The sequence below is a fragment of the Mauremys reevesii genome, linkage group 22 (assembly GCF_016161935.1).
Source record: "Mauremys reevesii isolate NIE-2019 linkage group 22, ASM1616193v1, whole genome shotgun sequence".
In the NCBI taxonomy this organism is placed as follows: Eukaryota; Metazoa; Chordata; order Testudines; family Geoemydidae; genus Mauremys; species Mauremys reevesii.
Window position 1 is genome coordinate 20,314,391 of NC_052644.1, and position 16,058 is coordinate 20,330,448.

General features: G+C 57.9%; 1 protein-coding gene across 1 annotated transcript in view; it reads left to right on the forward strand.

The window, feature by feature from the left end:
- The first annotated feature begins 5,050 nt into the window (after window positions 1-5,050).
- LOC120388319 (immunoglobulin superfamily member 1-like) overlaps window positions 5,051-16,058 on the forward strand; it is a 38,863-nt gene continuing 27,855 nt past the window's right edge. Inside the window, exons 1-4 of the mRNA XM_039510094.1 lie at window positions 5,051-5,189; window positions 5,303-5,338; window positions 6,702-6,983; window positions 8,067-8,357. Coding sequence (XP_039366028.1) covers window positions 5,159-5,189; window positions 5,303-5,338; window positions 6,702-6,983; window positions 8,067-8,357 — 640 coding nt within the window. The 5' untranslated portion in view covers window positions 5,051-5,158. The remainder of the gene's footprint in view (window positions 5,190-5,302; window positions 5,339-6,701; window positions 6,984-8,066; window positions 8,358-16,058) is intronic.

Genomic DNA, 16,058 nt, shown 5'->3' on the forward strand with positions numbered 1-16,058 from the left:
TGTAAGATTTTCCCAGGTCACTGGGTGGGGGCTCGAGCTGGTTTTGCATTACATTGTAGGGAAGGGACCCGGCCCTTGCTGCTATCAGTTCAGCCTGGCAGAAGGGTTACACATATGCGGGGGTGGGGGGGGGTGTCACTGGGTAGATGCCAGATTGGCTTGGTGGGGGCAGGGCCCGGGACAGCTTCCCCCAAGCAAACAGCCCCACCCCAGAGACCCCACAGACCAGGGAGCTGTGCTGCTCATTGGCACCACAAAGCCACCCGTGTGGGGCACAGCTCGGTGCATGTCCCCCTGGGAGAATGGGGCTGGGAATGGAGATCTGGGGATAACGGTCCCAGGTATCGCAGGGCCAGATTAACTTTCTGTGGGCTCCCTCGGGGAGGGATTGTAAGAGACAGGAGATCGACACAGAAATTGTCTTTGACACAGCACATAGCGGCACAGGTTTTATGAACAATAGATTGGTGTGAGGGGTGCAGGAGCTCCCATTTGGTGCTCAGGGTTGGGGGGGGATGATGTGAGGAGCTGATATTCTCAAACTGGGGGTCGGGACCCCTCAGGGGGTTGCAAAGTTATTACATGGGGGGATCGCGAGCTGTCAACCTCCACCCCAAACCCCGCTTTGCCTCCAGCATTTATAACGGTGTTAAATATCTTAAAAGTGTTTTTAATTTATAAGGGGTGGGGGGTGGCACTCAGAGGCTGGCTGTGTGAAAGAGGTCACCCGTAAAAAAGTCTGAGAGCCCCTGCTCTGTAGCTCGGGAGAGCGGTGTGTTGTGCCCCATATTCATCATTTGTGTATGTTCTTTATAGCTGGTATAAAGCAGGCCATGTACGGATCATGGGAAAGGTTAGGATTTGCCGAAACCCACGGTTCTGTCCAAATATGTATATCATTAAAGGGTATAAAGTTATGAGATTGTGCTGTACGGGGGGAATGAAATATGCTGCAAATTTGCGAGTAGCCCAGAAGGCAACTCCCCAGAAACAAGAAGGCACTTGACCGAAGGGCTGGGTGGATGCTACACAAGCCATCACCAGGCATTGTGCAGCCGGTGAATGACCATTAGCGATTCAATGGCCATCACCAGAGAATTACTCAACCCTGGGACTCAGCAATGCCCCCCTCCTGCCAACATGATGCTTGGACTTGTGTTTTCCAGAGCACATGGACTAAACCGGAGATAGTTTCAGCCCAGGTTGTACCCCGGGGGTCACACGCTAGCGGCGCCCGTCCCTTGGGAGACGATTCCAGCCACACCCCAAGGCAGAGATTGCACTGCTGGGAAGGTTTCCCCTGATAGCCTCTGTAGTAAGTGCAGGCCCTGATAAAGGCCCAGTATGAGGCCTGAGGCCTGAACTAAAGTAATGGTCAAGACTTTGCTAACATAAAGCAAAGTTAAGCTGTGAGCCAGAGGTAGGCCCTGCTCACAGAAGCTGGCATGAAAAGGGCTGATGCTGCATAAACATATATTCACCTAGCATACCAAAGGATAAACACAGCATTAGAACATATTATACTGAAACATTCCATAGAGAACGAAAGGACAGGCCGACCCATCCCAATGACAGGGGCAAAAGGGTAAAATGATGGATAGAGTTGTTTTGTTCGAACCAACATATACAAGGTAGAAGGCGGTGCCTTAATACGTAGAAAGGTTGCACCTCAATACGTCAGGTGTGATGTGTAACTTGTTTGTATCTGTGTATAAGAACGCATCCCTGGGGAGGTGCCTTTCGTCCAGCCTAGGGGGCAGTGGAAATCCCGCCACTGACTGAGCTGAGTCCATTGTCAGGGAGTACATATGTACTGGCTAGCTGTATCGCAGCAGCACCTTGGACTACGTTTGCCAGGGAGCCGGAGGCTGTGCTTTTTTCGACAATAAACCTGGCCGATGTGCCTTCGTACCTTACTAGACTTTGTGGTTATTGGGGGTTCTCATCGGGTCTGCTGGGTCAGCTATCTTCGAAGAGCTGGGGCAGCACACAGAGGGAACACACGCACGCAGCTGAGTGATATTAACATCGGAGAGAGCAGAGCACCACACCGGTACAACTCTGACAACAGCCTCAGTTTCCCTATCCTATCCCCCCATCCCTCTTCCCCACTGCCTCTTCTTTTCCACCCCCCCATCCCCCTAAGAGACAGTCACCGAGATGCCATGGAGGGGGACCAAGCGCACTACATGGACATGGCTGCTGTCTCTGAGAGGCAGGCATCTCTGCCTGGGCAGCGAGGGCAAGCAGGGGGGCACCGCACCCCGCAGGAGACTGGGAGATGCCCCCCCCCCCCGCCCGCCCACAATGTCCATCCTGGTCCAGCTGCCCGGTGGGGGCTGGTACTCTCAGTCTCTCTGTGCTGCAGGGGACATTTTTGGAGATGCCTCTGGCTAAGCCCCCTGCCAGATGCAGAGAGCTGGGTGGCAGCTGGTGCCCCCCACCATGCAGACGACCACCCCGCCAGCAGCCAGGTGCCAGCTCTCAGCACAGCCACCCAGTGTGACGTTATTGATATAATCTGGGACCATCTAGAACATGGTTGCAACCAAGGTCCTGTAGTGGCACCAAATCTTATGTAAAGGGGGTCATATAAGGGGTCTAAGACCAGGTTCTGGGGTGGTGGTATGATTATGCTGTCTGTATGTCTGTATCATTTTGTAGTTGAAGTTATGAGTATTGGCTCTATACTGTCTGTATTTCAAACTTGTGCTGTGCTTCTGGGAGACACCCCAGACAAGTTGGTGTCAGCTCTGCCTAGCCTGCTTGATGGCCCATTAAGGACCATCAGCTACACAACTGACCCATGGAGAGAAGGCAGATATGCCTTGTAACTCAGCAAAGTGCAGGGACTGGCCCATGTGACTCCAGACTCCATTTTGCTGTAATTTTCCACAGTAAGAACAACGAAGTGTTCTTACACCTGGAAAAGACTATTAACGGCTGATGCCTCATTTCCATCTGGTCTTCAATCCTGCTTCTTACCTCTGGAGGGACTTTGCTACAAACAGAAGCTCTGAACAAAGGACTGAATGACCCATCCCAGCGGGGGATGTTCCAGAGACTTGATTTGAACCTGCAGTTTATTCTATCTCTGCTACAAGCCTGAACTAAGAACTGTGCCGTTACTGTATGTAATTGATTCCATTGAACCAATTCTAGCTCTCAGCTCTACCCTTTTCCTTTTATGAATAAACCTTTAGATTTTAGATTCTAAAGGATTGGCAACAGCGTGATTTGTGGGTAAGATCTGATGTGTATATTGACCTGGGTCTGGGGCTTGATTCTTTGGGATCGAGAGAACCGTTTCCTTTTATTGGGGTGTCGGTTTTCATAACCATTCGTCCCCAGGACGAGTGGCACTGGTGGTGATACTGGGAAACTGGAGTGTCTAAGGGGATTGCTTGTGACTTGTGGGGTGAGAATAAAGTCCTCTGTGTCTGGCTGGTTTGGTTTGCCTTAGAGGTGGAAAAACCCCAGCCTAGGGCTGTGACTGCCCTGTTTAAGCAATTGGTCCTGAATTGACACTCTCAGCTGGGTCCCGCCAGAACGGCATCGTCACACCTGGGAATGGGTTTCAGGTCCCCAGCCACCCTCTCCCAAGACCCCCTTTGAAATACACTTACCAGCTGCTGCTACTGGCTGCCTTTAGTCGGGTGAGAGGTTGAAGCGAGGCTGGGAGCTGCAGAGCCACGGACAGCAGCCCGCGGCCCACGAGAAGGGGGTGGGGCTGCACCTGTGGGGTCGCTCAGCCCCTGCTCCAGAAGCAGGGTCTCCCTCGCTCGTTGGCTGGTGGCCGAAAAACAGCCAAACAGCCCTGCCGGAGTCGCTGATCAGCAACTCAAGCTGGAAAAACACTTCCGTGATCAGTGGCAGCAACTGCTGCCAGCTCTGCAAAAAAAGCTGCTGATCGTCCCCCTGCCCCGGCCGAACAGCTGATGGCTCACGGGCCCCCATGGGCCCCATAAACAGTTGACTGGTGGGTGCCTATAGGGCTGAGGGGCAGGGCTGGTACACGGGATCCGGGTCGACTCATGGCCGATTCTGCTTCGTGTCTCTGCAGGGAAAGGACCAGAGCAGGTGAGACCCCAGCTCCGCTCCCCACCCCCGAGCTACCTGTCCCAGCCTGGGGTCTAGTGTGCTGGGGGGCTGGGAGCCAGGACTCCTGGGTTCTGTTACTATCTCTCTCTCTTTCTCCCCATAGGGAATTGGAGGCTGCAGCCACAGTCTGTAAGTCGTAAAGGGGGGGGCAGGCGAGTGGAAGGGAGGGGCAAGTGCTCCCTGGTGCAGGCCACATCCTGTTGGGGGAGGACGTTGATGTGGGGTGCCGGCTGTGTGTCGCTTCGGGACGAGGCATCTCTGCACCCTCTTGGGTGTGCGCCTGCTCTGTGACTCAGTTTCCCTTGCTGCACCATGGAGCGAGTGATCCTGCCCCACCCCAGTGTGCTGGGGGGCAGGAGGGCGAGTGTGTGATGTCCTGGTAAGTGCCCCCCCCGGCCCTGCTCCACCAATCTGGAAACGGGGGCGGGGGGGTGGGAGGCGGGAGGCCCAGAACACAGAGAATAACATCCTGACTGACCTTGTGTGACGAACTGGGGGGTTCTCTTAGTTTTTTTCTTTGTTTTTTCATGCAGAGGGGGTGGGACTCGGTTTCCCTGGGTGTTTGTGGTTTAACAAGGGGAGGGGAGAGGGAGTTTGTTGGTACAGAGGACCAGCTGGAGACCCCAGCGACTGGTGACCTGGTGAGGTGGGGGACGGGGGTAGGACTGTTAAGGCTTGAAAAGCCTGTTGGAAAAGGTCAGGGCAGCCTGAGCATGAGCACCTCGTGATGCCTCCTGAGATTGCCCTGTCCCCGGACTGGGCAGCTCCCATGTGCAGCTGGGAGGTGATGAGGGGGTGGGGGCTGGGCAGCTGCAGGAGGGGATGTGGTTTGCTGGGCGTTGCAGGGAGCTGACTTTGCTCTGACCGTGGTAGATTTTGGCTGGAGGTTGCAGAGAAACCATCTGATGGGGAAGAAAGGGGCCGAGCGCATCACGGGCTTCCTGGGGCTGCAGCCCCCGGCGCAGTTCCTCATTCCCCTCGCACTCGGGCCTCAGGCTCGGTGGAGCTGGGCACGGGGTGCTGGCGGCAGCGCTGAGGGGCCCCCCACTGCCCCATCATGGCATCTGCTCTCACCGTCCTCCTCCTCGGTGAGTATCGGATAAAGCCAGGGTGTGTGCCCATGGGAGGGGGGGATCTGAGACCAGGACGTAGGATCCAGTTGCTCTGGGATCTGGTCACTAACATGCTGTCTCCTCTCCAGGCTGCTGGCTGGCCGGGCACAGCGGGGTGTGGGGACGTGAGTATCAGTCTGTGGGGAGGAGGGTAACCTCAAGGACGGGGGAGGGGATGCATGGGGTGGGGAAAAGAGGAACTGAGCCCTGAACCTTCCCCAAAACTCAACCCAAACTCGGCCTGTGAGCTCAGACCCGGCCCCGTTCTTCTGTGACCCCCTCCCCTCCCTGGAGTAACTGGGAGCCGAATCTGGCTCCGTGGGGCTGACAAAGCAGATGGGAACCATCCCCTGGTTCAATGTCCTGCCCCCACAGGCTGTGAGGATCGGGGTTGGGGGCGGCCTGTGGATTTATTTCAGCTCATAAAAACGCTAACAGGGCCCATCCATGGGCTCTAGATCCCCTCGGGGTAACTGAAATGTTCCCGGTCAGTGCAGCCGTGGGGGAGAACCCCCCAGATCCACCCCCAGCCCCAGATCCTCCCCCAATAGCTCCCTCCCCTGCACTTACAGCCCCCTCCTCCCCCAGGCCTGGGGAAAGGTGGGTCTTTTGTGAGTCCTGCCGGTCACAGACTCTGTTTCCAGCCCCGGGTCAGATGGCAGAGCTGCAGGGGGGGGCACTGGGAATTACGCTTGTGAATGCCACAGAGCAGAATCACTGGTTCTATCCCACTGACCGTGTCAAGATCATTGTAGCAGGTGAGGGGCCCGGCTCAGCATCCCGGCTCCCAGCCCCACACCCAGCCAGATCCTCAGGGGGTCTCTGCACCAATGGGATGCTCAGAGCCAGGCTCTGCCCTGAACCCAGCAGAGGGAACGCCCGGCTGGAGAGCAGAGACAGAGTCACTGGGGGGTTCCCCAGCCAGGGGGGAGCAGCAGCCACTGGAGATTGGGGTAGAGGAAGGGAGGATCCCTGCCCCCAGGGGAGCTGCAGAGCAGGGGGGATCTTTCCCAGGCAACACATCAGTTACAGGGTGAAGGTTATAAACCTCAGTGTATAGTACAGACTTGCACAATCCCCTACAAGTCGGTGGTGGTGCTGTGCACAGAACCCAGGAGTCCTGGCCCCCAACTCCCCTGCTCTCACCACTAGACACCACTCCCCTCCTAGAGCCAGGGCAAGAACCCAGGAGTCCTGGCTCCCAGCCCTCCTACCAGAGAAGCCAGGGAGCGAATGGACCCTGGAGACTGGCCTGGCCTGTCACCCGCCGGGGAGCAGAGCTCTGGGCCCCAGGGGCTGGGGTGGCTCCGTGTCTCATGCTGTGAGCCCAGGGCTGAGGGGAAACTCTGGGCCCCTGTGGAAAGGGATCCAGGAGCCCGTCCCCAGGGCCGTCGGGTCTGACCCACCACTGAGGCCGCGTGGTGAGGACGGGCCCCAGGAGTGAGTGACGGGGCCTGTGTCTCACGGCCTGTCTGCTTCCCACTGCAGAGCCCAGCTACCCCAAACCCAGCATCTCTGGGATCCCCAGCGAGGGGGTTTCCTTGGAGAAATCCGTGAGCATCTGGTGTAAGGGGCAGCACCAGGCCGTGCAGTTCATGCTGTATAAAGATGGACGCCATGTCCAAAGTGTGGATTCGGACTCACAGGCTCTGTTTCTCATCAACATCGTGAGCCGGGAGCAAGGCGGGAACTACAACTGCTCCTATCACAGCAGATCGGAGCCGTTCAAGATGTCAGACTCCAGCGACCCCGTGGAGCTGGTGGTGAGAGGTGAGGGGCCCGGCTCAGCGTCCCCGGTCCCAGCCTCCCCCCCACCCACGCCCCGCCAGCCAGACCCTCACGGGACTCGGTGCCAATGGGACGCTCACAGCCAGGCTCTGCCCTGAGCCCTGACCCCGCAGAGGGGACGCCCGGCCGGGGAGCAGGGACGGAGTCACTGGGGGGTTCCCCAGCCAGGGGGGAGCAGCAGCCCCTGGAGACTCGGGGCAGGGAGGCTACTTTTACGCTGCCCCTTGTGCGTAGGGACCGGGAGTCGCTATTTAATCCCGTGATCCCATCGCCCTGTTCTCCAGACCCCGCCCCAGGCAGTGCCCCGGCCGAGGCTGAATGAGGCAGGGGCTGCAGGAGAAGTGGTGGCTTGGTGGACATGGCGCTGGGCTGGGACCCAGGAGATCTGGCTCAGCTCCTGGTGCAGCCACAGACCCTGTGTGATGGGAGCACGTCGCGGTTTTCAAAAGTGTCCTTCCTTGTGGGAGGGGGTTCAATCTTGGGGGATCTGAGTCCGAGCGCCCACAAACTGAGACACCCACAGTTAGCGGAGACCTCTGCAAACACTGGCCTCAATAGCGCTGGATCCCTTGTGTTGGGGGAGCATGTAGGGCCCTTGCCATGATCAGGGCCCCGTTGTGCCAGGCGCTGCATAAACACAGAGTGAAGAGACATTCCCTGCCCCTGGGAGCTCACTAAGGAAAGTGGACATGCCTGTGCCTCAGTTTCCCCTGTGTAGAATGGGAATAATGACCCCTTCTTGCCTCCCAGGGGGCTGACTCCCTTTCTGTGTGGAGCTCCGGCCCTGCGGTGACAGGCACCACTCTGTGTCCAGGGCAGGCCGGACGCAGTGAACAAGGCCAGGGCCACACATGGCATATGAGGACCCAAGAACTAGGGAGCCGCGACTCAGTGTCTGTGGGGCTGGGAGCCCAGCTCGCAGGGCCGGGATTCTGGGTGGGGGAAACTCTGGGATCTGGGAGAGAATCTCTGCCCCGGGGGCCCCAAGATCTGTCCATGGCTGCAGCCGGCCGGGGCTGGGTGGGTGCCCGGGTCTGGCTCTCACAGCCTGTCTCCTGTGCGCAGATCCCAACTTACCCAGACCCAACATCTCTCTGAGCCCCACCGGGGTCACCACCCCAGGGGCAGACGTCACCATCCGGTGTCAGGGGCAGCGCCGGGACGTGAGGTTCTTCCTGCACAAGGCTGGAGACCTGAACCCGCAGCAACACATGGACCCTGCTGGGGCCGGGGCCGAGTTCCGCATCCCCAGCGTGGGCCGGCAGCACGGAGGGAACTACAGCTGCAGCTACCGGAACTGGTCAGAGCCCTTCGTCTCCTCGCAGCCCAGCGACACCGTGCAGCTGGTGGTAGCAGGTGAGGGGCCCGGCTCGGTGTCCCCGCTCCCAGCCCCACACGCAGCCGGATCCTTGGGGATCTCTCTGCCTTGATGGGACGCTCAGAGCCAGGCTCGGCCCTGAGCCCTGGGCCCAGCAATGGGGACACCCAGCCATGGAGCAGGAACAGAGTCACCGGGGGGGTTCCCCATCCAGGGGAAGCAGCAGCCACTGGAAGTTTGGGGCAGAGGAAGGGGGGTTCCCTGGCCCCAGAGAGAGCTGCAGAGAAGGGGGCTTTTCCCAGGAGGTTGCTCGCTGGGTTGCTTCCGTTCTTACGACCCATAGAGAAGTTGGGCCCCAAGTGGGAGGGCAATTGCTGTGGAAACAGGTCGTGGTGCCCAGGGGTGGGTGAGGCCCAGACATCAGGGGGAGGGAGCCCCAGACCCCCAGCTCCCCCGATGCCTCCTGCTCTGCAGGCCACTGCCTGGAATTTGCTGGGGGATCCCAGGAGAGGGGCAGGATCTGGGGGCTGGGCTGTGAAATTGGGCCCAGCTGAGTGCCAGAGTCCTGGGGCAATAACCCCCCCCTTCTTGGGCCACATGACGTCCCCCTGGCAATAGGAGTGAGCATTACCCAGAATTCCCTTGGTTCTTGCTTCCCCTCCCCCCGTTGGGGGTCTATGGGGACCCCCTGACCTTCCCCCCAATAGATGTTCTGCTGCCTCTGGCTGCTCCCTAGGGCCTGGGCATCGCCCGAGTCTGGGGGGCAGCGGGTGAGATACCAGCCTCCCCCCACGCACACGCACTGCCTGGCTGTGTGTGGCAGCAGCCGAGATACCCCGGGGCTGGGCTCACTGCACAGCAGACAGGCTGGGGCAGAGGCACCTGTGGGGGTGGTCAGAGGGGTCCTATGGGGACAGGGAGCTGGGGTGGTTCCCTGTTCTGGGGGGCTAAGACCCTGAGGCTCTGACTGTCCTCATCCCCTGCCCCAGTCCTGGGGTGCCGGGTGTGTCAGGGGTAGTTCGTCCATCTGGGAGCCCCCTTCACTGGGGAATCTGAGGTAGCAGGATGTGACCTCCCCAGAGCCATGGCACCTGGGAGACCCCCAGAGGGGGGCTGGGCTGGACCTGCCAGATGTGGGGTTGGAGGTTCTGCTCCCAGGGCAGCACCAGCTGCTGATCTCCCCGTCCAAGTGGCCAAGTGACTCTTCCCTTCCCCCCACTGCAGCCCCCCTGGATTTCACCAACACCAACATCGCCCGCCTGGGGCTGAGCGCCGGGGTCCTGCTCGTCCTGGGGCTGATCCTGGCCGAGGCCTGTTACAGCCGCCCGAGGGGGGCACCCTAGGTGAGGTGGCCCTCCCTTCTGTGCCCCTTGTTCCCCACAGGGGCTGGTCCCCGGGTCATACTGGATCCTCTAACTCACTGTCTCTCTGCACCCCCAGGAGCCTGGATCCAGCCGTCCAGAGAAGAGAATCTGCCTTGGGGACAAGCCACTTCCTCGTGGGGTGCTGAGACCCCGGCACGAACTCCCCTGCCCCCAGACACCCCTGCCTCGGAGAATCCTGCCCCACAACAACTCCCGACCTGACAGCAGTTCCCCAGGATTGAACCCCCAATGCCGTGCGTGACGTTGCACTCCTTATGTTTATGGAAATATGCTGATGAGTGTAAATATAATGTAACTATGCAAAGGGTATAAGGTATCATTGTAAGGTATCATTACAAAGCTTATGATCTACTGAGTGTGGCCATCCCGCTTGGACGAATGTATCTTTCTTGTATCTAAAACTTGAAATGTGAAGTTAACTCTGAGGTTCTCTTGTAATCATGCAAAGTGTGGACCATTCATGGTGGTTTAGAGTCTCGATGGCTCCCGTTGACTAGGACAATTGGCTGTAGATGGTTTATTTACCTGCAAGCCTCCTTGTGGACCTGGGGCAACCTGTGGGTAATGAAGAATGAGGTCTCCCAGGGACATGTGACCATGTCACATGATACTGGAATCCATCTTTAACCTGGTGCTTTTCCATTTAGAGGGAGGGGTGAGAACCCAGAGAGACAAAGGATTCCTGCCTTGGGCCAAAGCTATAAAAGGGGGTGGAACCAAACAGAGGGGTTGGCCAGTCATGAGAAATCCCCTAGTTACCACCGGAGCTGGAGCGGACCAGGGCTGTACCAGGGGAAAGGATCAGGCCCAGACTAGGAAGGAGTCTAGTCTGTGAAAGAAGCTTATTGGAACATCTCTGAGGGTGAGATTTACCTGTATTCAGTTTCTTAAATGTATTAGGCTTAGACGTGTGTGCTTTGTTTTATTTTGCTTAGTAACTTACTTTGTTCTGTCTGTTATTACTTGAAACCACTTAAATCCTCCATTTTATACTTAACAAAATCACTTTTGTTTACTAATTAACCCAGAGTAAGTGATTAATACCTGGGGAGCAAACAGCTGTGCATCTCTCTCTGTCAGTGTTATAGAGGGAGAACAAGTTATGAGTTTAACCTGTATAAGCTTTACACAGAGTAAAACGGGTTTATTTGGGGTTTGGATCCCACTGAGAGAGAGGAAACGTGCTGAGTGGTTTTCAGTTAAAGCCTGCAGGTTTTGGGGGCCGTGGGTCAGACTCTGGGTCTGTGTTGCAGCAGACATAGCGTGTCTGGCTCAACAAGGCAGGGCTCTGAAGTCCCAAGCTGGCAGGGAAAATGGGCTCAGAGGTACTTTCAGGATGTCAGGTGACAGTCCCAAGGGGGTCTCTGTGACCGAACCCATCACAATTGGACTTTAACAGCAGCTGCAGCAACGCCAGCGCCGGCTCCAGCCCAGCTCTGCCGGCTCCTCTGCCCCCCCAGGGCAGTCGCTAGCGTCTCTGGGGCCAGCGGGGAGACCCCCAAATCCGAGGGATTTTTCGGCTAGAGACTCGCTCCAGCGAACGGGGCCAGGGCTGGAACAACCCCCTCGTTTCACACGGCGCCTGCCACGGCTCCCCTGGTTCCTGCTCTGCTGGGTCTGTAACAGCCGGTCCCAGGGGTCAATGGGGGGGTTTGCCGTGGGGCTGAGCAGGCTGCGGGCTCTGGACCCCACCCCCGGCCTGTGCTTAACCCTGTTCAGTGTGGGGCAGAGACGGGGGCGTGTTCGCACCTTTGGCCCTTTACTGCGTCTCCATGAACACAACAAGGCGCAGAGTGATTTAGTCGCTGGCGCTTCTGGGCTCCCCCATGGCAGGCGTTTGCGGGGAGCTAGAGGGAGGGAACCGGGAGTTTGAGGGCAGTCGGTTGGGGGTAATGGGAGAGGGGTTGAGGGGCTGGGATGGGAGACAGCAGTTTGAGGGCAGACAGGTCCCCCCCAGAAGGTCAGAGTCGGGGGGCAGGATTGTTGGGGGGTCAGAGGAGGGAGGAGGAGCCATCAGCCCCGAGTGCCCCCTCGGCTGCCACTTCTACCCTCAGCAGCCTCCCCTCTCAGTGCCCCCCCACCCTCCCTCATCTCCAGCCTCCTCAGGGTCCCCCATTTTCTTTTCTGTCTCCAAGTCCTCAGTCTCCCCCCCACAGCCCCCTGCCCCACATTCCGTGCCCCATAATGACCCCCCACCGCACATTCACCCCTCCCCCCTCACTGTACCCCTAGGCAGTCCAGGGGGGCAGGATTAATTTCCCCCACCAGGCTGAGGCATTGGCCATCTGAGCCAGGGGGCGGCATGGCCGCCCTGCGAGGGCTGCAGGGGGCGAGGGGGCAGCCATGTTAACTGAGGGCAGTTGGGGGTCCCTTATCTTGGGGAGCAATGGGAGATGGCGGCCATGGCAAGTGGTGGGGCAGTGAGGGGGGGACAGGCTGGAGGTGCTGGGGGGGGCAGAATGGGGGAGGGTGTTATGGACTCACAGGTCCCTGGGGGGAACCCCCTCCAGGGTGACAGACCTTATCTGGGGTCCACTTGCTCTGGACCCCCGGGGCCTCCACTCCCAGAGGGAATCAGCAACCCCTGATCTCTAGACCGGAGCGACTCTCAGCCAGCGTAAAACAGGAGGGTTTATTGGGCATTGAACCCAGCACAGGAAACTCTCCGGGCCTCAGGCCTGGCCTCCCTCAGCCCAGCACATCCCAGTCCCCCTGCATCCAGGTGGGCTCTGCCTGCTCCCCCTCTCCAGCCCAGAGCCCCCCTGCTTCCCAGCTGGGCATCCAATATCCCCAGCCCCAACCCCGCCTCTGTCCATTGTCTTCTCCCCAGGGAAACAGGGCGCCTGGGTCTCCTCTCCCCTCTTCTGTCCTCTGGCCCCTCTGGCTGGAACTGGCTGGTCAGGTCACCGGGGTCCTGTCCCAAGTTCCCTCTCCGGTCCTCTGTACCCACAAACTGCCTCTCCCCTCCCCTCGTGAAACCAGTAACACCCGGGACACTGAGTCCCACCCCCTCGGCCTGCAACCCACTGGAAAAACCAAGGGAACCCCCCCCACACACACACACACTTCGTCACAGAGGGGCAGTGGGGGTGGATGGGACACAGGCTGGGGGAGGCAGAATGGGGGATGGACCTGAGGATGGTGAGGGGACAGGGCCTGGGGGGGCTGAAAAGGGGAGGGGTGAGGGGGTGAGGGGACACGGGCAGGGGCAGAATGAGGAGGGAGGGAGGGGTCAGGGGATTAATGGTTCACAGGCTGAGGGGGCAGAATGAGGGAGGGGCCGGGGGATGATGGAACATAGGCTTGGGGGAGGGGAGTTGATGGGAAACAGGCTGAGGGGGGGAGAATGGGGAGGGACCGTGGCGGGGGGGCGAGGCCACGTTGCCTACACCCCAGTATCACTAGGGACACCCCGTATTTACACATAAATTTGACTGTCCTGTGGCACGTCAGGCCAGGATTCCTGTTGTCCTGGATCTCAGCGCCGGCTGTGGCCCAGCTGGTGTCTGCACAGCCCGGCGGGTGGCGGGGGAGAACGGGCCATTGGTTGTGTCACCGGCTCCAGCCGAGGGCACGTTGGTCCCCGTGAAGCAAACCCTGGCACAGGAGCTGCGCGTGGGGGTTGCACTTGAGTGCTGGGCAGCTGCTGAGCTGAAGGCTTCCCACGCCGAGCTGGTTTCCGTGTCGGTGTCTTTCTGCAGCTGGGTGTGTCCCTACCTGTGTGTGCTGGGGAAGGCTTGAGGGCCTGGCTCAGCAGGACGGTGTGAGGGAGCCCAGGCTGGTGGAACAGGCGGACACATCACACCCACTCCTCACACGGTGCCATGGCTCCTGTCAGAAGTGGGCAGGTTTGCAGGCTGAGGGGGAAGGCTGCAGAGTCAAACCCTCCAGAACCACAGTTAAGGTTTCCTGAACACCCTTAACTCTGCCCCTTTGTGCACCTGCATTACGATGCCATCCTTTAATTTCGTCATCATGTATTAACTTTACCTTCATGGGTCACCAGCCACATTTGAACCCAGAATGAAATAAAGCAGGGGCAGGGGAATCTGCATGGAAATAGTGGTCAGTCGAATATTGAAGACCAGATCCTGAGGCCTCCTGGCTTCTAGCCTGGTGCACCTTCCCCCAGGCTGCTGGGTACATTGAGGGTGGCTTGTCCTCCCATCGCACAGAGACATGACAAGCTGGGAGCTGCCTGGTGCTTGGCCAGGCTAATGGTCCCACGGTATCCTGGGTTTTGCAGAGACCTCGGCTTACTTTGACTGAACTAGATTTCACCTGCAGATTAGAGACAAGGTGTGATGGATGTCAGAAGAGACAAGACATCATTGGCTTCCTGTAGCTGAAGCCACCAGCTGAGTTCCTTATTTGCGGCTCAGTGGAGGTGGGTTCTGGGGTGTTGGTGGCAGGGGTGAGGTGCCCCTTCCTGCCCCCATCACGGCATTTGCTCTCACTGTCCTAATCCTCGGTGAGTATCCGAGACAGCCAGGGCATGTGCCCAGGGGTGGGGGGTATGAGACCAGGGCGTGTGTCTGATTCCAGGGTGTAGGATCCAGTTTCTCTGGGATCTGACCCTAACAAGCCGTCTCCTTTCCAGGCTGCTGGACGCTGGGCTGAGCGGGGTGTCTGGAAGTGAGTATCTGTGGATCTGGGGAAACTTTATTGTTAAGGGGCAGGAAGCGGGGGGGACAAGAGGAGCTGACCCCAGAACTTTCCCCTCAAAGCTCAGTTCAACCTCCTTGTATTGACCATGGCGGACTGAGACCAGAACTCGGCGCTGCACCCGTTGCAGTCAAGAGCGACTCTAGATCAGAACCTGGCCCTGCCCCATAGCGCTCAGTGGTGACTCCGGATTGACCCCAGGGGGCGGAGATCAGAACCCAGCCCACAGGTTTCCTGTGGATCCCTACTCCTGGGGGAATTCTGCATCAAAAAATTAAAAATTCTGCAGACAATATCTGAAAATCCTGCAAAATTCTGCGTATTTTATTTGTCAAAATAACACAATATAATCATGCCAGTTTCAACTATACTGGTCATTTATTTCAAAATGTCTGCCAGCGAGTATGTCTGTAACAATACAGACCAAAAAAAATTCTGGTAATTTTTTTTGACAAATAATTTCCTCACTAGGCATATTAACACAGAACATTGAGTAAGTCATTTAAATTACACGACAGAATTATATTTCCTGCACCTGTGAGAAGCAGTGAGAAGGCTTGGGGGAGTCGGGGGTAATGGAGGAGCTGAGGGAGAGGGAAGGAGCCTAGGAGCGAACGTGGAAGGTGTTGGGTGTGAGTGGGAGAAGGGTTTTTGTTTTTTGGGGGGGATTGTTTGGGAGCTGGGAAGCCTCCCCCATGCAGACTCTGGGTCACCTCAAGCCTCTGCCATTCAGTCAGGCACATCTGCCCCTTTCCCTGCAACCCCCATCCCCATGGGTCTCACTCTCTGCAACATCCTCCCCCATCCCCATATGTTCTTGCAGGCCCCCTTCCCCATCCCCAGACTCAATGCTGTCACCCCACTAGCTCCTGAGCCCCAGTCTGTGACGCCCCCAGCAGCCCTGGGTGCCCCACTCTGCGGGCAGGTGCTGTGATAAACTTCTGCTCCTGGGGGGATTCTGCAGCACGGGGCAGGCAGAGAATTTTTTCCCCCACAGAAAATACATTCTGCCCCAGAGGTGCTGCAGTTCCGCCTCTGCCCACCAGGGGCCGCTGTGGCGCCAGAACAGCGGGCTGTGTTCATGCTGCTGACTGCTCTGGCACCAGAGCGGCCTCTGGTGGGCAAAAGTCAGAACTGCAGCACTTCTTGAGCCCACCTCCTGGAGCCGCCTGCCGCCCTCCCGCGGGACGCCGCGCTGGGGTCTGGAGCCGGCCCTGACCGCAGTGAAGACACCACGGTAAGTCGATCTAAGTAAGTCAACTTCAGTTACCTTATTCATACAGCGGAAGTGACGTAACTTAGCTCGATACCACCCCCTAGTGTAGACCAAGCGTAGCTGTCTCTTTGAAGGTCGTGGTAACCTGTATCTGAACTGTTTAATGGATAAATTATCCTGTGCTAATTGCCATGATGTTTGGGAGAAGGAAAGTTTAGCCAAAAGGCTGTAGGAAGGGTATAAAAACCCTGGGACGCGATCCTTCTTCATCTCAGATCTGCTTTGGGTTTCAAGAAGGGGAAACCCTGAGCCATAACGATTGAGATTCCCCAGTCACTGGAGTCACCCTGAATATGGACATTGGACTGTAACCTCTGGACTATTTCTAAAAGGACTTTTGGCAACTACATACTCATCTCTGCTGTGTCTGATCCTCAAGAATTGAATTCAAGTCTGTCTGTATATTGGTCTTT